General features: G+C 32.5%; 1 protein-coding gene across 1 annotated transcript in view; it reads left to right on the top strand.

The window, feature by feature from the left end:
* The window catches only part of LOC139855321 (uncharacterized), a 37,954-nt gene extending 17,332 nt beyond the window's left edge, over nt 1-20,622 (top strand). The window contains exon 4 of the mRNA XM_071844568.1: nt 19,773-20,622. Coding sequence (XP_071700669.1) covers nt 19,773-20,622 — 850 coding nt within the window. The remainder of the gene's footprint in view (nt 1-19,772) is intronic.
* Nucleotides 20,623-22,083: the final 1,461 nt, after the last annotated feature.

Consider the following 22,083-nt stretch of genomic DNA (forward strand, 5'->3'; position numbering starts at 1 on the left):
CGATTCTCGGTAGTGGGTAGCGGTTCTTAATGGTAAGTTTGTTCAACTCTCGGTAGTCGATACACAACCTGAATGTACCATCTTTGTTCTTGACAAACAAAATAGGAGCTCCCCACGGTGATGTGCTTGGTCGAATGAAACCACGCTCTAAAAGTTCTTGTAATTGGCTTTGCAGTTCTTTCATCTCGCTGGGTGCGAGTCTGTAAGGAGCACGAGCTATTGGTGCAGCTCCTGGTACAAGATCTATTTGAAATTCAACAGATCGATGTGGGGGTAATCCCGGTAATTCTTTCGGAAATACATCGGGAAATTCTTTTGCAATGGGAACATCATTGATGCTCTTTTCTTCAGTTTGTACTTTCTCGACGTGTGCTAGAACAGCATGCAACCTTTTCTTATTAGTTTTTGTGCCTTCAAATTACTAATAAGATGTAGCTTCGTGTTGCCCTTTTCTCCGTACACCATTAAGGGTTTTCCTTTTTCTCGTATAATGCGAATTGCATTTTTGTAACAAACGATCTCTGCTTTCACTTCTTTCAACCAGTCCATACCGATTATCACATCAAAACTCCCTAACTCTACTGGTATCAAATCAATCTTAAATGTTTCGCTAACCAGTTTAATTTCTCGATTCCGACATATATTATCTGCTGAAATTAATTTACCATTTGCTAATTCGAGTAAAAATTTACTATCCAAAGGCGTCAATGGACAACTTAATTTAGCACAAAAATCTCTACTCATATAGCTTCTATCCGCACCCGAATCAAATAAAACGTAAGCAGATTTATTGTCAATAAGAAACGTACCCGTAACAAGCTCCGGGTCTTCCTGTACCTCTGCCGTATTAATATTGAAAACTCTTCTGCGGCCTTGTCCATTCGTGTTCTCCTGGTTCGGGCAATTTCTAATAATGTGGCCCGGTTTTCCACATTTATAACAAACTACATTGGCATAACTTGCTCCGACACTACTTGCTCCGCCATTACTCGTTCCGACACCATTTGTTCCTTTCGTTCTGTTAACCCCTGGTCCGTAGACCTCACACTTCGCCGCGCTATGACCATTTCTTTTACACTTGTTGCAAAATTTGGTGCAGAACCCCGAGTGATACTTTTCACACCTTTGGCATAGCTGCTTCTGATTGTTGTTGTTGTTGCGGTTATTATTGTTGTTGGGATGATTGTTGTAGTTGCTGTTGTTGTTGTTGTTGTTGTTGTTGTTGTTGTTGTTGTTGTTGTTGTTGTTGTTGTTGTTGTTGTTGTTATTGTTGTTGTTGTTGTTGTTGGGCCATTTGTTGTAGTTGCGATTGATGTTGCGATTGTTGGGATAATTATTGCGATTATTGTTGTAATTGCTGTTGTTATTGTATTGGTGATTCTTATTACCGTTTTCCTCCCACTTTCTTTTGACTTGCTTCACATTGGCCTCTTCAGCAGTCTGTTCTTTAATTATTTCTTCAATCTGGTTCACTAGTTTGTGAGCCATTCTACATGCCTGTTGTATGGAGGCGGGCTCGTGTGAACTTATATCTTCTTGGATTCTTTCCGGTAATCCTTTCACAGACGCGTCGATCTTCTCTTCCTCATCTTCGAATGCTCCCGGACACAATAGGCACAATTCTGTGAATCGTCTTTCGTACGTGGTAATATCAAATCCTTGGGTTCGTAACCCTCTAAGTTCTGTCTTGATCTTATTGACCTCGGTTCTGGGACGGTACTTCTCGTTCATCAAGTGCTTGAATGCTGACCACGGTAGTGCGTACGCATCATCTTGTCCCACTTGCTCTAGATAGGTATTCCACCATGTTAACGCAGAACCTGTGAAGGTATGCGTAGTGTACTTCACTTTGTCCTCTTCAGTACACTTACTTATGGCAAACACCGATTCGACCTTCTCGGTCCACCGTTTCAATCCGATTGGTCCTTCGGTTCCATCAAATTTCAAAGGTTTGCAGGCAGTGAATTCTTTGTAGGTGCATCCTACACGATTTCCTGTACTGCTAGATCCAAGGTTATTGTTGGTATGTAGCGCAGCCTGTACTGCGGCTATGTTTGAAGCTAGAAAAGTACGGAATTCCTCTTCATTCATATTCACGGTGTGTCGAGTAGTCGGTGCCATTTCCTTCAAAATAGTCAAATGGAACAAGTTAATCATACAGAATATTAAGAGTAGTTAATAGTATTTCGTAGCATAATATGAACTCATTTATAAAAGCTTTTTCTTCATATTAGCATTTTATAAGTTTAAATTCGGGTAGTACCTACCCGTTAAGTTCATACTTAGTAGCTAATATACAATTCAACTACTACAATTCTATATGAAAAACTGATTATAATAATATTTCGCGTTCAAACTTTTACACAATATTTTACAAACTTACAATACCGCTTATTTTACATATAGCATGAAATATAGCACACAATAAATTTGATACAAGATGGTTGTGAAGATAATTCTAGCTAGTACACAAGTCGTTCAGCAAAGGCAATAAAGACACGTAATTCATACGTCCAGAAACAAGTCATGCATTCTGGTTTTACTAGGATTACTTCCCATCCTTGGTCTTGTGGAACATAACCGTTATGGCCGTTGATAAGACAGCGTGTTGTAACCTCGTCAAAGGGACGAGGGTTACGTAATGTCCAACAGTCCCGTAACAATCTAAAAACCTCATTTCTTACCCCAATTACCGACTCCGTCACTTGTGGAAACGTTTTGTTTAATAGTTGTAGCCTGATGTTCTTGTTCTCACTTTGGTGAGAAGCGAACATTACTAATCCGTAAGCATAACATGCTTCTTTATGTTGCATGTTAGCCGCTTTTTCTAAATCACGAAGTCCAATATTCGGATATATTGAGTCAAAATAATTTCTTAATCCGTTGCGTAAAATAGCATTTGGGTTCCCCGCAATATATGCGTCAAAGTAAACACATCGTAACTTATGGATTTCCCAATGTGATATCCCCCATCTTTCGAACGAAAGCCTTTTATAAACCAATGTATTCTTGTAACGTTCTTCGAATGTCTTACAAACTGATCTCGCCTTAAATAGTTGTGCCGAAGAATTCTGACCGACTCTAGACAAGATTTCATCAATCATGTCTCCGGCTAGGTCTCTTAAAATATTGGGTTGTCTATCCATTTTGTGTTTTTATACTATAAAATAGACAAGAGTTAGATTCATAAAAAAAAATACTTATTAATACAAGCAATTTTTACATATATCATAAAGCATAAGCACACTATATTACATATATTACACCACACGAATACAACTATCTTATTTCGACTCGCTTGTTTCTTCTTCTTCGGTTTTAGTTCATTTTGCCAAGTTTCTAGGGATATGTGATGTTCCCCTAATACGAGCCGTCGTTTTCCACATTGGTTTAGAAAAACCTGGTGGTTTAGAGGTTCCCAGTTCATTGTTACAACTTAAGGACTTCGGGGGTTGACGATACATATAAAGTTCATCGGGGTTGGAATTAGATTTCTCTATTTTTATGCCCTTTCCCTTATTATTTTCTTTTGCCTTTTTAAATTCAGTTGGGGTAATTTCTATAACATCATCGGAATTCTCGTCGGAATCCGATTCATCGGAGAATTGGTAATCCTCCCAATATTTTGCTTCCTTGGCGGAAACACCATTGACCATAATTAACCTTGGTCGGTTGGTTGAGGATTTTCTTTTACTTAACCGTTATATTATTTCCCCCACCGGTTCTATTTCTTCATCCGGTTCCGATTCTTCTTCCGGTTCCGATTCTTCTTCCGGTTCCTCTTCGGAACTTGTGAATCAGTCCACGAATCATTCCAATTTACATTTGACTCTTCATTATTATTAGGTGAGTCAATGGGACTTGTTCTAGAGGTAGACATCTATCACATAATATCAAACACGTTAAGAGATTAATATATCACATAATATTCACATGTTAAAAATATATAGTTTCCAACAAAATTTGTTAAGCAATCATTTTTCAAGTAAACACGGTCGAAGTCCAGACTCACTAATGCATCCTAACAAACTCGATAAGACACACTAATGCAAAATTCTGGTTCTCTAAGACCAACGCTAGGATACCAACTGAAAACGTTCCATATTAATTGATTTCGTTGCGAGGTTTTGACCTCTATATGAGACGTTTTTTGTAACGACCCGTCCTTATCCACCTGGACGAAGTCATCATCATCTGGTCCCATTACGAGGTACTGACCTAAATATGCCATGAATGACTCCAAATAATATCTTTCAATTGGGCAAATGCACAGCGGAAGACTTAATTTGTACCTGAGAATAAACATGCTTAAAAGTGTCAACCAAAAGGTTGGTGAGTTCATAGGTTTATCGTAACAACAGTTATCAATAGTTTCAATAGACCACAAGATTTTATAATCGTAAACATAATACACTCGCAAGTGTATGTAAAGCATTCTAAGTGGTTGAGCACTTGGTAACCATACTTAACATTTAATCAACGTCGCATATTCCCTTTATTATGAAATCTCACTACACCGTACCAAGTGTAGTCGCCAAAACGAAGTACTATGCAACCGTTGAATACTGGTCGTCCAGTCCGGTTGGGGTTGTCAGGCCCGATAGATCTATCAACAGGATTCGCGTTTACAATACCACATGTAAATAGTAGTTACCAAGCTACAGGGAAGTATGCCAGTGGTACAACTCAACGTAGAATATATTTTCAAGTACTTGTGTCTATTTCGTAAACATTTATAAAAGCAGCGCATGTATTCTCAGCCCAAAAATATATATTGCAAAAGCAATTAAAAAGGGAGCAAATGAAACTCACTTATTGTATTTTGTAGTAAAAATACATATGACGACAATGAACAAGTGTAGGGTTGGCCTCGGATTCACGAACCTATATCAATTCTACATATATTAACACATATAATTGTAATCGAACAAATTAATATAATATTATTAGTAATATATTTATTATACTTAATAATTTATAGGTGTCCTAATTAATTTAATTAAATATATGTATTTTATATACTTAGATAAATAATTAGTAAGAATATTAATATAGTTATGTTACATGTATTAAATGTAGTTATTTATAGATAATAAAAGATTTGCTTGTTATAATAATAATACAATAATGGTAGTAATAATAAATTTAAATTTTTTTTTATTTAATTTATAACTTAGTTGTTTCTATAATATTTGTATCTATACTCATAATAATAATAAGAATGTTACTAATATTAAAAATGAAAATAATGATAATAATAATAATAATAATTGATAATAGTAATGTTAATTATAATTTTGTTTTTTTTTTAATAATTTTAACAATCATGCTAGTATTTATATTCCTAATAATGATAACATTGATAATAATAATAATAATAACAATAATACTAATTATAATAATAACGATAATAACAATAATTAGTAGAAATGAATTGTTACCTTAAAAAGGGTTTTAAAAAAAGCTTTCAAAAAGATATATCACTCCTCAGATTCGAACCCTCAACCTCTTGTTAACCCGACTCACCACCAAACCATCCCTCTATTTCATCATTTGTGTTTTATTTTCCCACTTATGTTTATTTACTCGTACTTGATGTATAACCCGCAAGCCCAACTGAAGAAAAGGAATTCGGCCCATCAGCAGTACACACTTGGCCCAACATTGAAAATAAAAAAAAATAAACAAAGAACACAGTAACCAGGCTCGAACCTCCAACCATTCGATTAACCAATACCCCTCTTAACCATCTACTCTATCTCGTTTTTCTGACAATATAAGAATCCAATATGTATTTATATAGTTTTCTGTTAACCTCTTTCTCCTTCAACACACTAGTCGACCAGTAGACAAACCAAACCACAATAGGTTTCTTAACATATTTTAGGATTTATCACAGATACAAAAACGTTTAAAGATTTGTTAACTTATTTAAAACAGAAAAAGAAAAAAAAATGATTAAAAGAAGCTGAACCTAATCGCTGATGAACACGAATTAACCCAAAACCAATTTTGAATTTTTAGCAGGTTTCAGACTATGATTATAACATGAAATGTGGAGTATATCATTTATTAAAACTGCCTGGATCCTCAATTTAATTTAAAACACGAAACTAAACTCGAATTTCCTCATGCACCAAAACAGTTGACTTTTGAAATAAAACTTTGACTCTTCGAATTCGCATTTGATTCAACGAATTAAAATCTGAAAAATTGAAGAAACATTCAAGGCATGATTTAGAATACTTCTGTATTTTTAGATTTTCCAAATTAATTCGATTTTTACTTGTTGGTTTGACACAGAACGAATAGAGAAGACCGAATGAGGTTCTGGTATTTTTCCAGTGGAGTCCCTCAATTATAGCAGCTATCTGATACGTAATTGATACTGATGGTAGAGATTTGTTAATTGATAACAGAGATAATAGATGACCAATACATAGGCGATGATGGAGTGGTTGTCGACAAGTCCTCACGAGAAGAACAGGAATTTTGGAAAAAGAAGGATAAAAAAAAAAAAAAAAAAAGAAATGACCAGATATCCTTATACACATGATATTCTGTCCTCATATATATTATTATTATTATTAATTTTTTTTTAAATATACTAAATATAATTAATGTTAATAATACTATTATGATTATTAGTACTAATTAGAAATGCTAATTCTAATAATAATAATAATAATAATAATAATAATAATAATAATAATAATAATAATAATAATAATAATAATAATAATAATAATAACAATAATAATAATAATAATTAATAATAATAATAATACTAATAATTATAATAATAATAATAATATTTTTTTTTAAATTATACTAAAAATACTTTAAGAGAAATTATAAAATGATAATAGTAATATTACTAATGATATTGTTAATAATACTAATCACTATAATATTAGTAATAATACAATTTATTTATATCTATATATTTTCATATTAATCTAACTAATATAGATTTTAATATGGAAAGTAATAAATATATTGTTATAACAAATATATTTTATAACTATACTTATTATGTTAAATTTTATTATTACATATTGTTATTTATGTAGTATATATATATATATATATATATATATATATATATATATATATATATATATATATATATATATTCTCATTTTGATAATAACTTAATACTTCTATATATTGTTTCGTACTTTCTAATTTTAATTGATTAAATTGTATTTTATTAATTCAAATTATTATATATATCTTTATATTTATTTATATATATTTATATTTTCAATTATAGGTTCGTGAATCGTCGGGTAATGGTCAAAGGTCAAATGTTTTCCATATCAACAGTTCAAAAATTTTTGAGACTCACATTACAGATTCTGTGTATCGTGTCGAAATCATATAAAGATTAAGTTTAAATTTAGTCAGAAATTTCCGGGTCGTCACAGTACCTACCCGTTAAAGAAATTTCGTCCCGAAATTTGAGTGAGATCGTCATGGCTAACACTCAAAATGTTTTCATGACGAATATGAGTTGTAAAATAGAGTTTTATTATTATTGGATAATATAGATAAAACGATTCGGTTATGTGAAGCGTACGAGTGAAGCTGTCGCAAAAGAGTGAACTGAAGAAATAGAGATTCGTCTTAACTTTTGACTTAGTCACTGTTGAATTTTGGAATTCATGGGATTCAGGGAAATCTTCTAATCAGAAAGAAAATATATTGGCACGAATTATATGCAACTGTTGGAAATACGGAAGAACGGAAATATCAAGAAAATATTTCTATGATATGCTTAGAGATTAAGTAGAATGAAAGAGCCGTGTAACATGGCACATGATGAGGATAAGGTTTGTGAATCATCATCACGTTACATTAGAAATTTAGCATGACTTACTGTAATATAATCACGTTGGCCAAGTGTCATTATATTATACTAACTCATGCTTTAATTCCTTACACTTCTCCAGAATTCATTCATAATTTATACTTAGATTTTACGGAAGTTTCCAATATAATGGAATACAGAAGACACGAAGACGTAGATAATTTCGGACAAGAATATTGATGAAAATATCCTCAGAAATATCGAAGATATTTATGATGATATTTTGGAATTTCTAAGTTCGAAGGTTGATGAAGAAAATTTTTCCGCAAAATTTTTAACATGACTACGGAGCAAGATATTCTCTAAAGATTTCATCGGATCCAGAATTACCTGGATTCTTTAAATATAGGGTTTGGTCCTTGTATTTGTCCTTGGTCTCCTTCATGGTTAGCTCAATCCATTTTTCAGTACCAAATTTTCTATCGAGCTTTCCCAACACTCCATTCTTTATCATCAACTTTTGGCCATTAAGACCATCTACAACATGCTGCTTCATCAGTATTTTCAAAGTTAACAGATCTGGGTCATCGGTTATCAAACGGAGGTGGTTTCAGGAGAATTATGTTTTTGGATGATTAAACGCTGTTGGTAATATGGTGGAATATAAAAGGTTCTCCAGTAACAATAAAGAGTACGCATATATATCAAGGTTATAATAAGGTTGTTTCGGATGAAAAGTCGGAGTTGATTTGTTGGAGCTGTGACAAAATTTGCTACTTTGAAAGGAATTACCAAATTATTTTGGGTAATAATAACACTAAAGGAATTAGCACAGCTACGCGTTAAACCTTTACTCAGTTTCCGAGAGTTTTTCAGATGCATAACTATATGCATCAATCTTTTCTTCCGTAGATGAAGTGCGGCTGGTTCATCCTCTTGATCGAGATGTTTTCAAGAATCGTGAAAGGTTTGAACGCAGATTGTAATCATCAAGATACGAATGTGGTTTAAGATGAAATCAAGTGGCAAACTTGAAGAATTATTTAGTTTCATATGTTATAATCAGTATTTTAATTCATTTTAATTGTCCAATATTATTCGTCCACAGTCGATAGTCTACATTTAACAGTCCAATAGTTCATATATAGTTTAATATATAACATTCGAATTAATTAATACGTATCGTGACCCGTGTACCGATCTCAGTATTGATCACAACTCAAACTATATATATATATTGGAATCAACCTCAACCCTGTATAGCTAACTCCGTTATTTGCATATAGAGTGTCTATGGTTGTTCCAAGATAAATATATAGATGGGTCAATATGATATGTCGAAACCTTGTATACGTGTCCCGTTATTTAAAGTGCGTAAAATAAATACAGAAATTAAATGACGATAAATAAAATTGCGAGAATGTAAATTGCGATAATTAAATTGCGATAAATAAAATATAACCAGTTAGCTAGGAACAGTTAGCGTGGATTCTTAACAATATTTCAATTATTTAGTTCGTTTGTTTCTAACAAATTTTACTTTGTCCGATGTTTTCTTCATTATGCCACTTGTTGGATTTTGATAGGTCAAAATCCAAATATGAAATTGAACGAAAATGGATTCTGTGGTGAACGGATACGTATGTAAGTAGGATAGTAAATGACTGTTGAATCAGATTCGCAGAATGTATCGTGTAACTGATTAATGTGAAATCTAAATATTCCTCGGGTATTACCTACCCGTTAAAATATTTTCACCATTAATAGTTTGTACAAAAGAATTTTTAATTACAATCTTTATGAAAATATACGTACATATATACTTTCTTCAGATGTAATCATGGATTTAATGAGTCAATAAGATATTAAACTCATTTGACTTATCGTTAATACTAGATTACATAATCTCTAGAACTTTAGAAATTACATAATCGCCATGTTGAGGGGAGATAATCGATGTAGAACAATATGTAGAACGAAGATAAAGTAGATAGAACGATACGTAGAATGATGATTATGCTCGAGGTACAGAATGAGATGTTGAGGCGTGTGATGTTGAAACTTAGGTTGTTGGTGGTACTGTTGGTGTCGGTGATGCTGCTGAAGCTGGTAAGTTTCGCACCATATTTTCCAAAGCTACAACTCGAGCGCGAAGTTCGTTGACTTCTTCTATTATTCCGGGATGATTGTCGGTTGGGAACGAGCGGATGAATAAGGTTTAGAATTTTAGATAGAATGTAATTGTGACGAGCTACCCTGGAAATGAGGCTAAAAATGGTGTTTCGGATAGGTTCGCCGGTAAGTGCTTCAGGTTCTTCGCCGAGAGGTGAATTCGGTTGGTGGAAGGGATCACCTTCTTCTTTTCTCCAATGATTGAGTAGACTACGAACCCATCAGATGAATCGGGGATGACTGATTAATTGATTCATTCTGGTGACGCTGCTTTCGGGGCTTAGGTGACCGTCCACGTCGGAATAGCTGTCGGAATAACTATCGAAATAGCTATCGGAATTCGAGGGACTCGAACTGGTTGAGGGATTCATCTCGTACGATCAGGTGAAGGATTTTCGATAAGAAATAGATTATAGGATGTAGATTAGTACCCTGCAATAAATAAATTTACATATGCATATATAATACTAAAATCCCATAAGTTACGGAGGAATCTACGGAAGCTGTCAGGCAAAGTCTACAGTAACAGATATGCTAAGATATGAATTTGGTCTATACATTATCGATGTAATAGTGGTAGTAAGATGTGTCTAAACTTAAGGATGATAAGCAAGTAATTTCCGACAAGAAATGATAAGCAAAACTTATAATATGCGGCTAAGGTCGAAGTCCAGACTCGCTAATGCATCCTAACAACTATCAGCTAGACACACTAATGCAAGACCTAGTTCGCTAAGACCACCGCTCTGATACCACATGTAACGACCCGTCCTTATCCACCTGGACGAAGTCATCATCATCTGGTCCCATTACGAGGTACTGACCTAAATATGCCATGAATGACTCCAAATAATATCTTTCAATTGGGCAAATGCACAGCGGAAGACTTAATTTGTACCTGAGAATAAACATGCTTAAAAGTGTCAACCAAAAGGTTGGTGAGTTCATAGGTTTATCGTAACAACAGTTATCAATAGTTTCAATAGACCACAAGATTTCATAATCGTAAACATAATACACTCGCAAGTGTATGTAAAGCATTCTAAGTGGTTGAGCACTTGGTAACCATACTTAACATTTAATCAACGTCGCATATTCCCTTTATTATGAAATCTCACTACACCATACCAAGTGTAGTAGCCAAAACGAAGTACTGTGCAACCGTTGAATACTGGTCGTCCAGTCCGGTTGGGGTTGTCAGGCCCGATAGATCTATCAACAGGATTCGCGTTTACAATACCACATGTAAATAGTAGTTACCAAGCTACAGGGAAGTATGCCAGTGGTACAACTCAACGTAGAATATATTTTCAAGTACTTGTGTCTATTTCGTAAACATTTATAAAAGCAGCGCATGTATTCTCAGCCCAAAAATATATATTGCAAAAGCAATTAAAAAGGGAGCAAATGAAACTCACTTATTGTATTTTGTAGTAAAAATACATATGACGACAATGAACAAGTGTAGGGTTGGCCTCAGATTCACGAACCTATATCAATTCTACATATATTAACACATATAATTGTAATCGAACAAATTAATATAATATTATTAGTAATATATTTATTATACTTAATAATTTATAGGTGTCCTAATTAATTTAATTAAATATATGTATTTTATATACTTAGATAAATAATTAGTAAGAATATTAATATAGTTATGTTACATGTATTAAATGTAGTTATTTATAGATAATAAAAGATTTGCTTGTTATAATAATAATACAATAATGGTAGTAATAATAAATTTAAATTTTTTTTATTTAATTTATAACTTAGTTGTTTCTATAATATTTGTATCTATACTCATAATAATAATAAGAATGTTACTAATATTAAAAATGAAAATAATGATAATAATAATAATAATAATAATAATATAATAATAATTGATAATAGTAATGTTAATTATAATTTTGTTTTTTTTTAATAATTTTAACAATCATGCTAGTATTTATATTCCTAATAATGATAACATTGATAATAATAATAATAATAACAATAATACTAATTATAATAATAACGATAATAACAATAATTAGTAGAAATGAATTGTTACCTTAACAAGGGTTTTAACAAAAGCTTTCAAAAAGATATATCACTCCTCAGATTCGAACCCTCAACCTCTTGTTAACCCGACTCACCACCAAACCATCCCTCTATTTCGTCATTTGTGTTTTATTTTCCCACTTATGTTTATTTACTCGTACTTGATGTATAACCCGCAAGCCCAACTGAAGAAAAGGAATTCGGCCCATCAGCAGTACACACTTGGCCCAACATTGAAAAAAAAAAAAAAAATAAACAAAGAACACAGTAACCAGGCTCGAACCTCCAACCATTCGATTAACCAATACCCCTCTTAACCATCTACTCTATCTCGTTTTTCTGACAATATAAGAATCCTATATGTATTTATATAGTTTTCTGTTAACCTCTTTCTCCTTCAACACACTAGTCGACCAGTAGACAAACCAAACCACAATAGGTTTCTTAACATATTTTAGGATTTATCACAGATACAAAAACGTTTAAAGATTTGTTAACTTATTTAAAACAGAAAAAGAAAAAAAAATGATTAAAAGAAGCTGAACCTAATCGCTGATGAACACGAATTAACCCAAAACCAATTTCGAATTTTTAGCAGGTTTCAGACTATGATTATAACATGAAATGTGGAGTATATCATTTATTAAAACTGCCTGGATCCTCAATTTAATTTAAAACACGAAACCAAACTCGAATTTCCTCATGCACCAAAACAGTTGACTTTTGAAATAAAACTTTGACTCTTCGAATTCGCATTTGATTCAACGAATTAAAATCTGAAAAATTGAAGAAACATTCAAGGCATGATTTAGAATACTTCTGTATTTTTAGATTTTCCAAATTAATTCGATTTTTACTTGTTGGTTTGACACAGAATGAATAGAGAAGACCGAATGAGGTTCTGGTATTTTTCCAGTGGAGTCCCTCAATTATAGCAGCTATCTGATACGTAATTGATACTGATGGTAGAGATTTGTTAATTGATAACAGAGATAATAGATGACCAATACATAGGCGATGATGGAGTGGTTGTCGACAAGTCCTCACGAGAAAAACAGGAATTTTGGAAAAAGAAGGATAAAAAAAAAAAAAAAAAAGAAATGACCAGATATCCTTATACACATGATATTCTGTCCTCATATATATTATTATTATTATTATTATTATTATTATTATTTTAAATATACTAAATATAATTAATGTTAATAATACTATTATGATTATTAGTACTAATTAGAAATGCTAATTCTAATAATAATAATAATAATAATAATAATAATAATAATAATAATAATAATAATAATAATAATAATAATAATAATTATAATAATAATAATAATAATAATATTTTTTTTTAAATTATACTAAAAATACTTTAAGAGAAATTATAAAATGATAATAGTAATATTACTAATGATATTGTTAATAATACTAATCACTATAATATTAGTAATAATACAATTTATTTATATCTATATATTTTCATATTAATCTAACTAATATAGATTTTAATATGGAAAGTAATAAATATATTGTTATAACAAATATATTTTATAACTATACTTATTATGTTAAATTTTATTATTACATATTGTTATTTATGTAGTGTATATATATATATATATATATATATATATATATATATATATATATATATATATATTCTCATTTTGATAATAACTTAATACTTCTATATATTGTTTCGTACTTTCTAATTTTAATTGATTAAATTGTATTTTATTAATTCAAATTATTATATATATCCTTATATTTATTTATATATATTTATATTTTCAATTATAGGTTCGTGAATCGTCGGGTAATGGTCAAAGGTCAAATGTTTTCCATATCAACAGTTCAAAAATTTTTGAGACTCACATTACAGATTCTGTGTATCGTGTCGAAATCATATAAAGATTAAGTTTAAATTTAGTCAGAAATTTCCGGGTCGTCACATTTTTCAAAGACTGCATTCATTTTTAAAACAAACCATAACCTTTATTTCATAGATAAAGGTTTTAAAAAAAACTTTACGTAGATTATCAAATAATGATAATCTAAAATATCCTGTTTACACACGACCATTACATAATGGTTTACAATACAAATATGTTACAACAAAATAAGTTTCTTGAATGCAGTTTTTACACAATATCATACAAGCATGGACTCCAAATCTCGTCCTTATTTAAGTATGCGACAGCGGAAGCTCTTAATAATCACCTGAGAATAACCATGCTTAAAACGTCAACAAAAATGTTGGTGAGTTATAGGTATAACCTATATATATCAAATCATAATAATAGACCACAAGATTTCATATTTCAATACACATCCCATACATAGAGATAAAAATCATTCATATGGTGAACACCTGGTAACCGACATTAACAAGATGCATATATAAGAATATCCCCATCATTCCGGGACACCCTTCGGATATGATATAAATTTCGAAGTACTAAAGCATCCGGTACTTTGGATGGGGTTTGTTAGGCCCAATAGATCTATCTTTAGGATTCGCGTCAATTAGGGTGTCTGTTCCCTAATTCTTAGATTACCAGACTTAATAAAAAGGGGCATATTCAATTTCGATAATTCATCCATAGAATGTAGTTTCACGTACTTGTGTCTATTTTGTAAATCATTTATAAAACCTGCATGTATTCTCATCCCAAAAATATTAGATTTTAAAAGTGGGACTATAACTCACTTTCACAGATTTTTACTTCGTCGGGAAGTAAGACTTGGCCACTGGTTGATTCACGAACCTATAACAATATATACATATATATCAAAGTATGTTCAAAATATATTTACAACACTTTTAATATATTTTGATGTTTTAAGTTTATTAAGTCAGCTGTCCTCGTTAGTAACCTACAACTAGTTGTCCACAGTTAGATGTACAGAAATAAATCGATAAATATTATCTTGAATCAATCCACGACCCAGTGTATACGTATCTCAGTATTGATCACAACTCAAACTATATATATTTTGGAATCAACCTCAACAGTGTATAGCTAACTCCAACATTCACATATAGAGTGTCTATGGTTGTTCCGAAATATATATAGATGTGTCGACATGATAGGTCGAAACATTGTATACGTGTCTATGGTATCTCAAGATTACATAATATACAACAAGTTGATTAAGTTATGATTGGAATAGATTTGTTACCAATTTTCACGTAGCTAAAATGAGAAAAATTATCCAATCTTGTTTTACCCATAACTTCTTCATTTTAAATCCGTTTTGAGTGAATCAAATTGCTATGGTTTCATATTGAACTCTATTTTATGAATATAAACATAAAAAGTATAGGTTTATAGTCATAAAAATAAGTTACAAGTCTTTTTTGTAAAGGTAGTCATTTCAGTCGAAAGAACGACGTCTAGATGACCATTTTAGAAAACATACTTCCACTTTGAGTTTAACCATAATTTTTGGATATAGTTTCATGTTCATAATAAAAATCATTTTCTCAGAATAACAACTTTTAAATCAAAGTTTATCATAGTTTTTAATTAACTAACCCAAAACAGCCCGCGGTGTTACTACGAAGGCGTAAATCCGATTTTACGGTGTTTTTCGTGTTTCCAGGTTTTAAATCATTAAGTTAGCATATCATATAGATATAGAACATGTGTTTAGTTGATTTTAAAAGTCAAGTTAGAAGGATTAACTTTTGTTTGCGAACAAGTTTAGAATTAACTAAACTATGTTCTAGTGATTACAAGTTTAAACCTTCGAATAAGATAGCTTTATATGTATGAATCGAATGATGTTATGAATATCATTACTACCTTAAGTTCCTTGGATAAACCTACTGGAAAAGATAAAAATGGATCTAGCTTCAACGGATCCTTGGATGGCTCGAAGTTCTTGAAGCAGAATCATGACACGAAAACAAGTTCAAGTAAGATCATCACTTGAAATAAGTTTGTTATAGTTATAGAAATTGAACCAGAGTTTGAATATGATTATTACCTTGTATTAGAATGATAACCTACTGTAAGAAACAAAGATTTCTTGAGGTTGGATGATCACCTTACAAGATTGGAAGTGAGCTAGCAAACTTGAAAGTATTCTTGATTTTATGTAACTAGAACTTGTAGAATATATGAAGAACACTTAGAACTTGAAGATAGAACTTGAGAGAGATCAATTAGATGAATAAAATTGAAGAATAAAAGTGTTTGTAGGTGCTTTTGGTCGTTGGTGTATGGATTAGATATAAAGGATATATAATTTTGTTTTCATGTAAATAAGTCATGAATGATTACTCATATTTTTGTAATTTTATGAGATATTTCATGCTAGTTTCCAAATGATGGTTCCCACATGTGTTAGGTGACTCACATGGGCTGCTAAGAGCTGATCATTGGAGTGTATATACCAATAGTACATACATCTAAAAGCTGTGTATTGTATGAGTACGCATACGGGTGCATACGAGTAGAATGGTTGATGAAACTGAACGAGGATGTAATTGTAAGCATTTTTGTTAAGTAGAAGTATTTTGATAAGTGTATTGAAGTATTTCAAAAGTGTATAAATACATATTAAAACACTACATGTATATACATTTTAACTGAGTCGTTAAGTCATCGTTAGTCGTTACATGTAAGTGTTGTTTTGAAACCTTTAGGTTAACGATCTTGTTAAATGTTGTTAACCCAATGTTTATAATATAAAATGAGATTTTAAATTATTATATTATCATGATATTATCATGTATGAATATCTCTTAATATGATATATATACATTAAATGTCTTTACAACGATAATCGTTACATATATGTCTCGTTTAAAAATCATTAAGTTAGTAGTCTTGTTTTTACATATGTAGCTCATTGTTAATATACTTAATGATATGTTTACTTATCATAGTATCATGTTAACTATATATATATATCCATATATATGTCATCATATAGTTTTTACAAGTTTTAACGTTCGTGAATCACCGGTCAACTTGGGTGGTCAATTGTCTATATGAAACATATTTCAATTAATCAAGTCTTAACAAGTTTGATTGCTTAACATGTTGAAAACATTTAATCATATAAATATCAATATCAATTCATATATATAAACATGAAAAAGTTCGGGTCACTACAGTAACGACATTTCATTTTCCGCTGCGTACTCAATAAAGTTAAATTTTCTCATTTAGTATTGTTCTCGTATTATAATATGTTGGTTTATTTGATATTAGTAACGTTTCTTCCAGACCCTATTGAGAGGACGTTACATTAACCAACTTTTAAAGGCTTTACATGTATGAGACTAGTAGATAATTTCCTACCCCTCTTTTCCTCTTTGGCCGTGACTTTGGGGGTTGTAAAGGGAGGGTTTGGTTTCAAATTTTGTTTACTTCTTACTTCCATTCTTTCATTCCAAAACACACACAAAGTTACTTACATTTTTCTCTCTACTTTTTCTCTCACTTTTCTCTCAAAATAGTGTAAGTAACATGAACATTCTTCCTCATTTCTTGTCTTAAAAACCGAATACTTAGCACCTCTTTATCATCATCATCTTTTGTTACTTGATTATTGTTTACTTACTTGTAATTGTTAGTTGTAGTTGCTTACTTTGTTGTTGTTGTTCTTTACTAGTTACAAGATCAAACTTACTAGTTTAATTCTTCATTCATCTTGTATTTACAAGAACATTTAAGAACATAAACTTACTAGTTTATGTTCTAATTTTAAAGTTTCAAAGACTTAAGTTCATGTGTTGTGAAAACATACTTGTAAGTCATGTTAGTAAACTTTAAAATTTACTTTCTTAAAGATCAAACTTTGGTTTGAATCTTTAAAGCATGAAATCCATGAACTCATTTACTTGTTTATTTAGTGTTACTTGCACTTTAATTTTATGATTTTGGTTGTTGTTGGTCAAGTACTACAAGTTAGTCTTGATCTCATATCTCTTGGAACTAAAAGATAACTTAAAAGTTCAAGAACACATAAATAAGTTTTCTTTAAATATAACTTTGTATACTTATGCTTGATCTAGACTTTTGGGTCTTGAATCTTCAAGATCTAACTAAGAACTATGTTCTACATCTTAAGATCTTGATTAGTTAGTTTACTTTCAAGTTTGTAACTTGTTATTAGCTTTAAAGTTCATGTATGTGTTAGATCTAAGACTTTGATGTAACATTGGTTCATCAAAACACTTACAACTCTTAAGTGAAGTTGTGCTACATGTCTTGGACTGCACAAGGGTTATGATGGTCAAAACTTGGTAAATATGATGTAAACACATCAATGAGTTGTACACTTGAAGCTATAGGCATCAAGGATGAGAACCATGATGAACATCAAACACCAAACCCACCGGAACCCATTATTTTTCTGCTTACTATTCTCTGCCTACTGTTCTGCTATTTCTGTAACAGACCAGTAGACCTGGGCTGTTGTGATTATGATTTTAAAATATATCTTTTCGAGTATATAACTTTTCATATAGGACTCGTCTTAATCCGAGTTACGGTTTAGGATATATGGCCCTCCGATCGTCACTATGTCCTTTTAACGTTGTGCAGAAATTTCTGACCTACTCGCACTTAGACCGTCACCACAGTCAAACAAAGACAAGTTTACTTCTGGAAATTTTACCACACTTAAAGGACTCATATACGGAGCCATAGCCACTGGTCTCACCTTATTTCAGTAAGGGTAGAGGTCGTGGTGACTGACTGAAGTCAGCCTTTGTTTTAAACTACTTTCATAAACGAAACCTACTTTACGCCTTTTGTTTGATGATGAATGATGATGACCCTTAAGACCTTGTTTACATACTTTTAAACTTATTAAGACGATTTAATGACTTAGTACTATTTGACTTAGGTTGAGGACCTTCGGACCGATTACTTGCACACCTTTTCCGAACCGACTTTACGACTACATTATCATTGTGAGTTATAGCATTCCCTTTTTACTTTAACTTAATTTAGGAACTGAGAATACATGCGGATTTTATGTTTTACATACTAGGCACGAGTACTTAAACTTTATATATGTGTGGGTTATATAACGGCAGAAAGATTCCCTTTAGCTCGGTAACGTTTAATCATTGGTTTATGAACCGGTAAACGCGAATCTTAGATATGGATCCATAGGGTTTGACATCCCCACTCGGGCTAGTAGCGCTAGCATTTAACGAGTGTTTAATACTTCGTAAACATACGCACTTGCCAAGTGTACTTTCAGGGGGTATAAACGTTAAGTTAGTTACCAAGTGCCCACGGTTAACATATACTTTATCATACTGTTTTGAAACACTCGTTGTAGCACTGAAATCTCGTGGCCTACTTACATTACTGTTATACTTAAACTATAGCTCACCAACCTTTGTGTTGACATTTTTAAGCATGTATTTCTCAGGTGCTTGAGGTTAGCTTCCGCTGTGTACTTGTTATGCTGTAGACACCCGCTGCTTAGAGTTGTCACCGCATTAACTACTTTATCTTGCATTCAAACTTTAGTACTTTTGAACTATGCTTTGTAACGACCATTTTGGGTCACGTACACTTATTTATTTGCTTCTACTTAGCGAAGCATGCTTTTGGATTGTAAAACATTTGACGTTAGTTATGACGTCACCTTTTATTAATGAATGCAAACTCTTTTTGAAATCGCATATAGTACTTAACCTTGTAATGATCCTGTTGTTGATAGTCCGTACATGATGATTTAGTACGGGGCATCACAGGCTTAATCTCGGGTCCTTAAAAGGCAAAAATCTTGCCCTTTTGGGCAAGTGGTGGTGGAGGTTTAAAACCGAAACCAATTGTCTTTGGACTAAAATTATTAAAAGTATCTATGGAATTGACGGTGGCTTGAGGTCGGGCGATGGGCTTGCTCATCAATCGACCTCGGGTGTTTGGAATAATATTATTCGTGCAGGTAATGTCATTGAAAGCTGTCATGTTAATTTCAAGAATTCTTTCAAAAAGTCGATTGGCGATGGCAAGAGTTCGCTGTTTTGGAAAGATAATTGGTGTGGTTCAATGTGTTTCAAAGAAATGTTCTCAAGGCTTTATCGGCTGGAATCAAAGAAGGAAGCCTTGGTAAGTGATCGACTTGCTAGCTGTAATGATCCTAATCCTTCTGCAGTTCCAAGGGGTGCAAATGCTACTGTTGTTGCCTCACATACTCGGGTCCCAACCATAAACCATAGGGTAACTGTTGCTGTTTCTCCTTCGCTTGACCTCGATGCTGTCAACCAGAACCTTTCTTCTCCATCAGAGGGTGCTACGGTTTTAACTTCTGACCCGTCATCAAGTCAGACCGTGTTTCCAGTCGCTGCAGCAAACTCAGTTCCTAATGGTTCGAATGCTGGTGCTGCAGGTCCTTCTCCTCATACAGGTATCTCGTCTAGACATACACTTACTTGGGAATGGATTCGTATGCCGACAGGGAGGACTTTAACGGAGTTATTAGAGCTTGAAAATCTCCTGAATTCTGTCCACTTGGACCTCAACTCGCAAGAAAATTGGAAGTGGGACCTTGCAAAAAACGGAGTTTTTACGGTTAAGAAACTTACATCCCCTCATCGATAAGCATATACTTGGTAACCCTATTGGTGCGAAAAAAACTATAAGAAATAACCTTGTGCCAAAAAAAATCGAAATCTTCGCTTGGAGAACTTTGAAAAAGAGAATCTCGGTTCGAATTGAGCTTGATAAAAGGGGGATAGATTTGCATAGTGTTCGATGCCCAGTGTGCGACGACGGTCTTGAGTCGGTGGATCATTCAATTATTTCATGTAATTTTGCTTCGGATGTTTGGTCGCGTATTCATAATTGGTGGCAACTTGGTCCTTGTCCTTTTCTAAATGTCGATGCACTAGAAGGTAACCTTGCTTGTTCTTCGTCTTCGCTTGGCCAAAAGATTTGGCAAGCCGTAGTGTGGATAGGCTCGTATTACTTGTGGAAGAATCGCAACTCGATGGTATTTCGTAATGAATCGTGGTGTGCTCCGGTGTTGGTGAATGAAATTCAAGTTAAATCTTTTGAATGGATCTCAAATCGTGTGAAAAATTGTAAAATTGAATGGCCAAATTGGCTAGTTAATCCTCAGACTTTTCTTAATGTATAGTTATGTAGTTAAGTGTGCTATCTTCGCACACTCCTTGTATTCTCGTTTCCTTTGGGCCGATCTTCCATAATGATCGGTGCCTTGTACTGTATTTTTTAGCGGTGCTATTTAATCAATTTGCTTTTAAAAAAAAAAAATACCACTTTCCTCGACGGTCTACGGTTGCTTTTTACACACTACTTTTTTCCCTTTCGCATCGCGTTGTTCGGCTTCGGGTTACGTCTCTTCCACTTTAACGATATTTGATTGTGATGGTGTTTGGAAAGAATGACATTGCGGAGGAGGACGGAAACCACATTGTTGAAGTTGTAAAAACATATTCATATATGTTTGTGTTACTTGTTCATTGAGTGGTAACGGATATGAATTAGCGACGGTGCCATTCGTGAAAAAGCCGCAAAACCCATTGATTGTTGCGGGTTGGAACATAACCCGGTAGAGGATGGATATATATGTGAATCGAGCAGATGTTGAAACATATCATGAGCTTGTGAATTAGATGGTTAAGGTTTGATTTGAGTTGGCATTATGCTGATTTTTTAGACATTTTGAATGTTTGAATGAAGTTGATTTGGAATGTGAAAGAGAGGTTGACTTTGTGTGATAAAAATGATAAGTTAATTTGTGTGTGTATATATACTGAGAAAAAGAGTTATTTTTTAATACGGAGTACAAAATAAAAAGGTAAAAATCTAAAGAGTTAAGAGTTTTTGGTTTATTTATTTATTTTTTAACCGTCTTTTTACCGTTAATTATTTTTATTTTTTTCATTGTTTTACAATGTTTCACTTTGTGCGGCTTTCTTTAAAATAACCACGATTAGAGGATCTACGTGTGAGGGAGAGGCAAGGAAACGAGGATGCTATCGGTGTCCTCGAGGCGAACTTAATGGCATTGGTCTTAGTGTAAAAGAAATTAAAAAG

The sequence above is a fragment of the Rutidosis leptorrhynchoides genome, chromosome 1 (assembly GCF_046630445.1).
Source record: "Rutidosis leptorrhynchoides isolate AG116_Rl617_1_P2 chromosome 1, CSIRO_AGI_Rlap_v1, whole genome shotgun sequence".
NCBI classification, from domain to species: domain Eukaryota; kingdom Viridiplantae; phylum Streptophyta; class Magnoliopsida; order Asterales; family Asteraceae; genus Rutidosis; species Rutidosis leptorrhynchoides.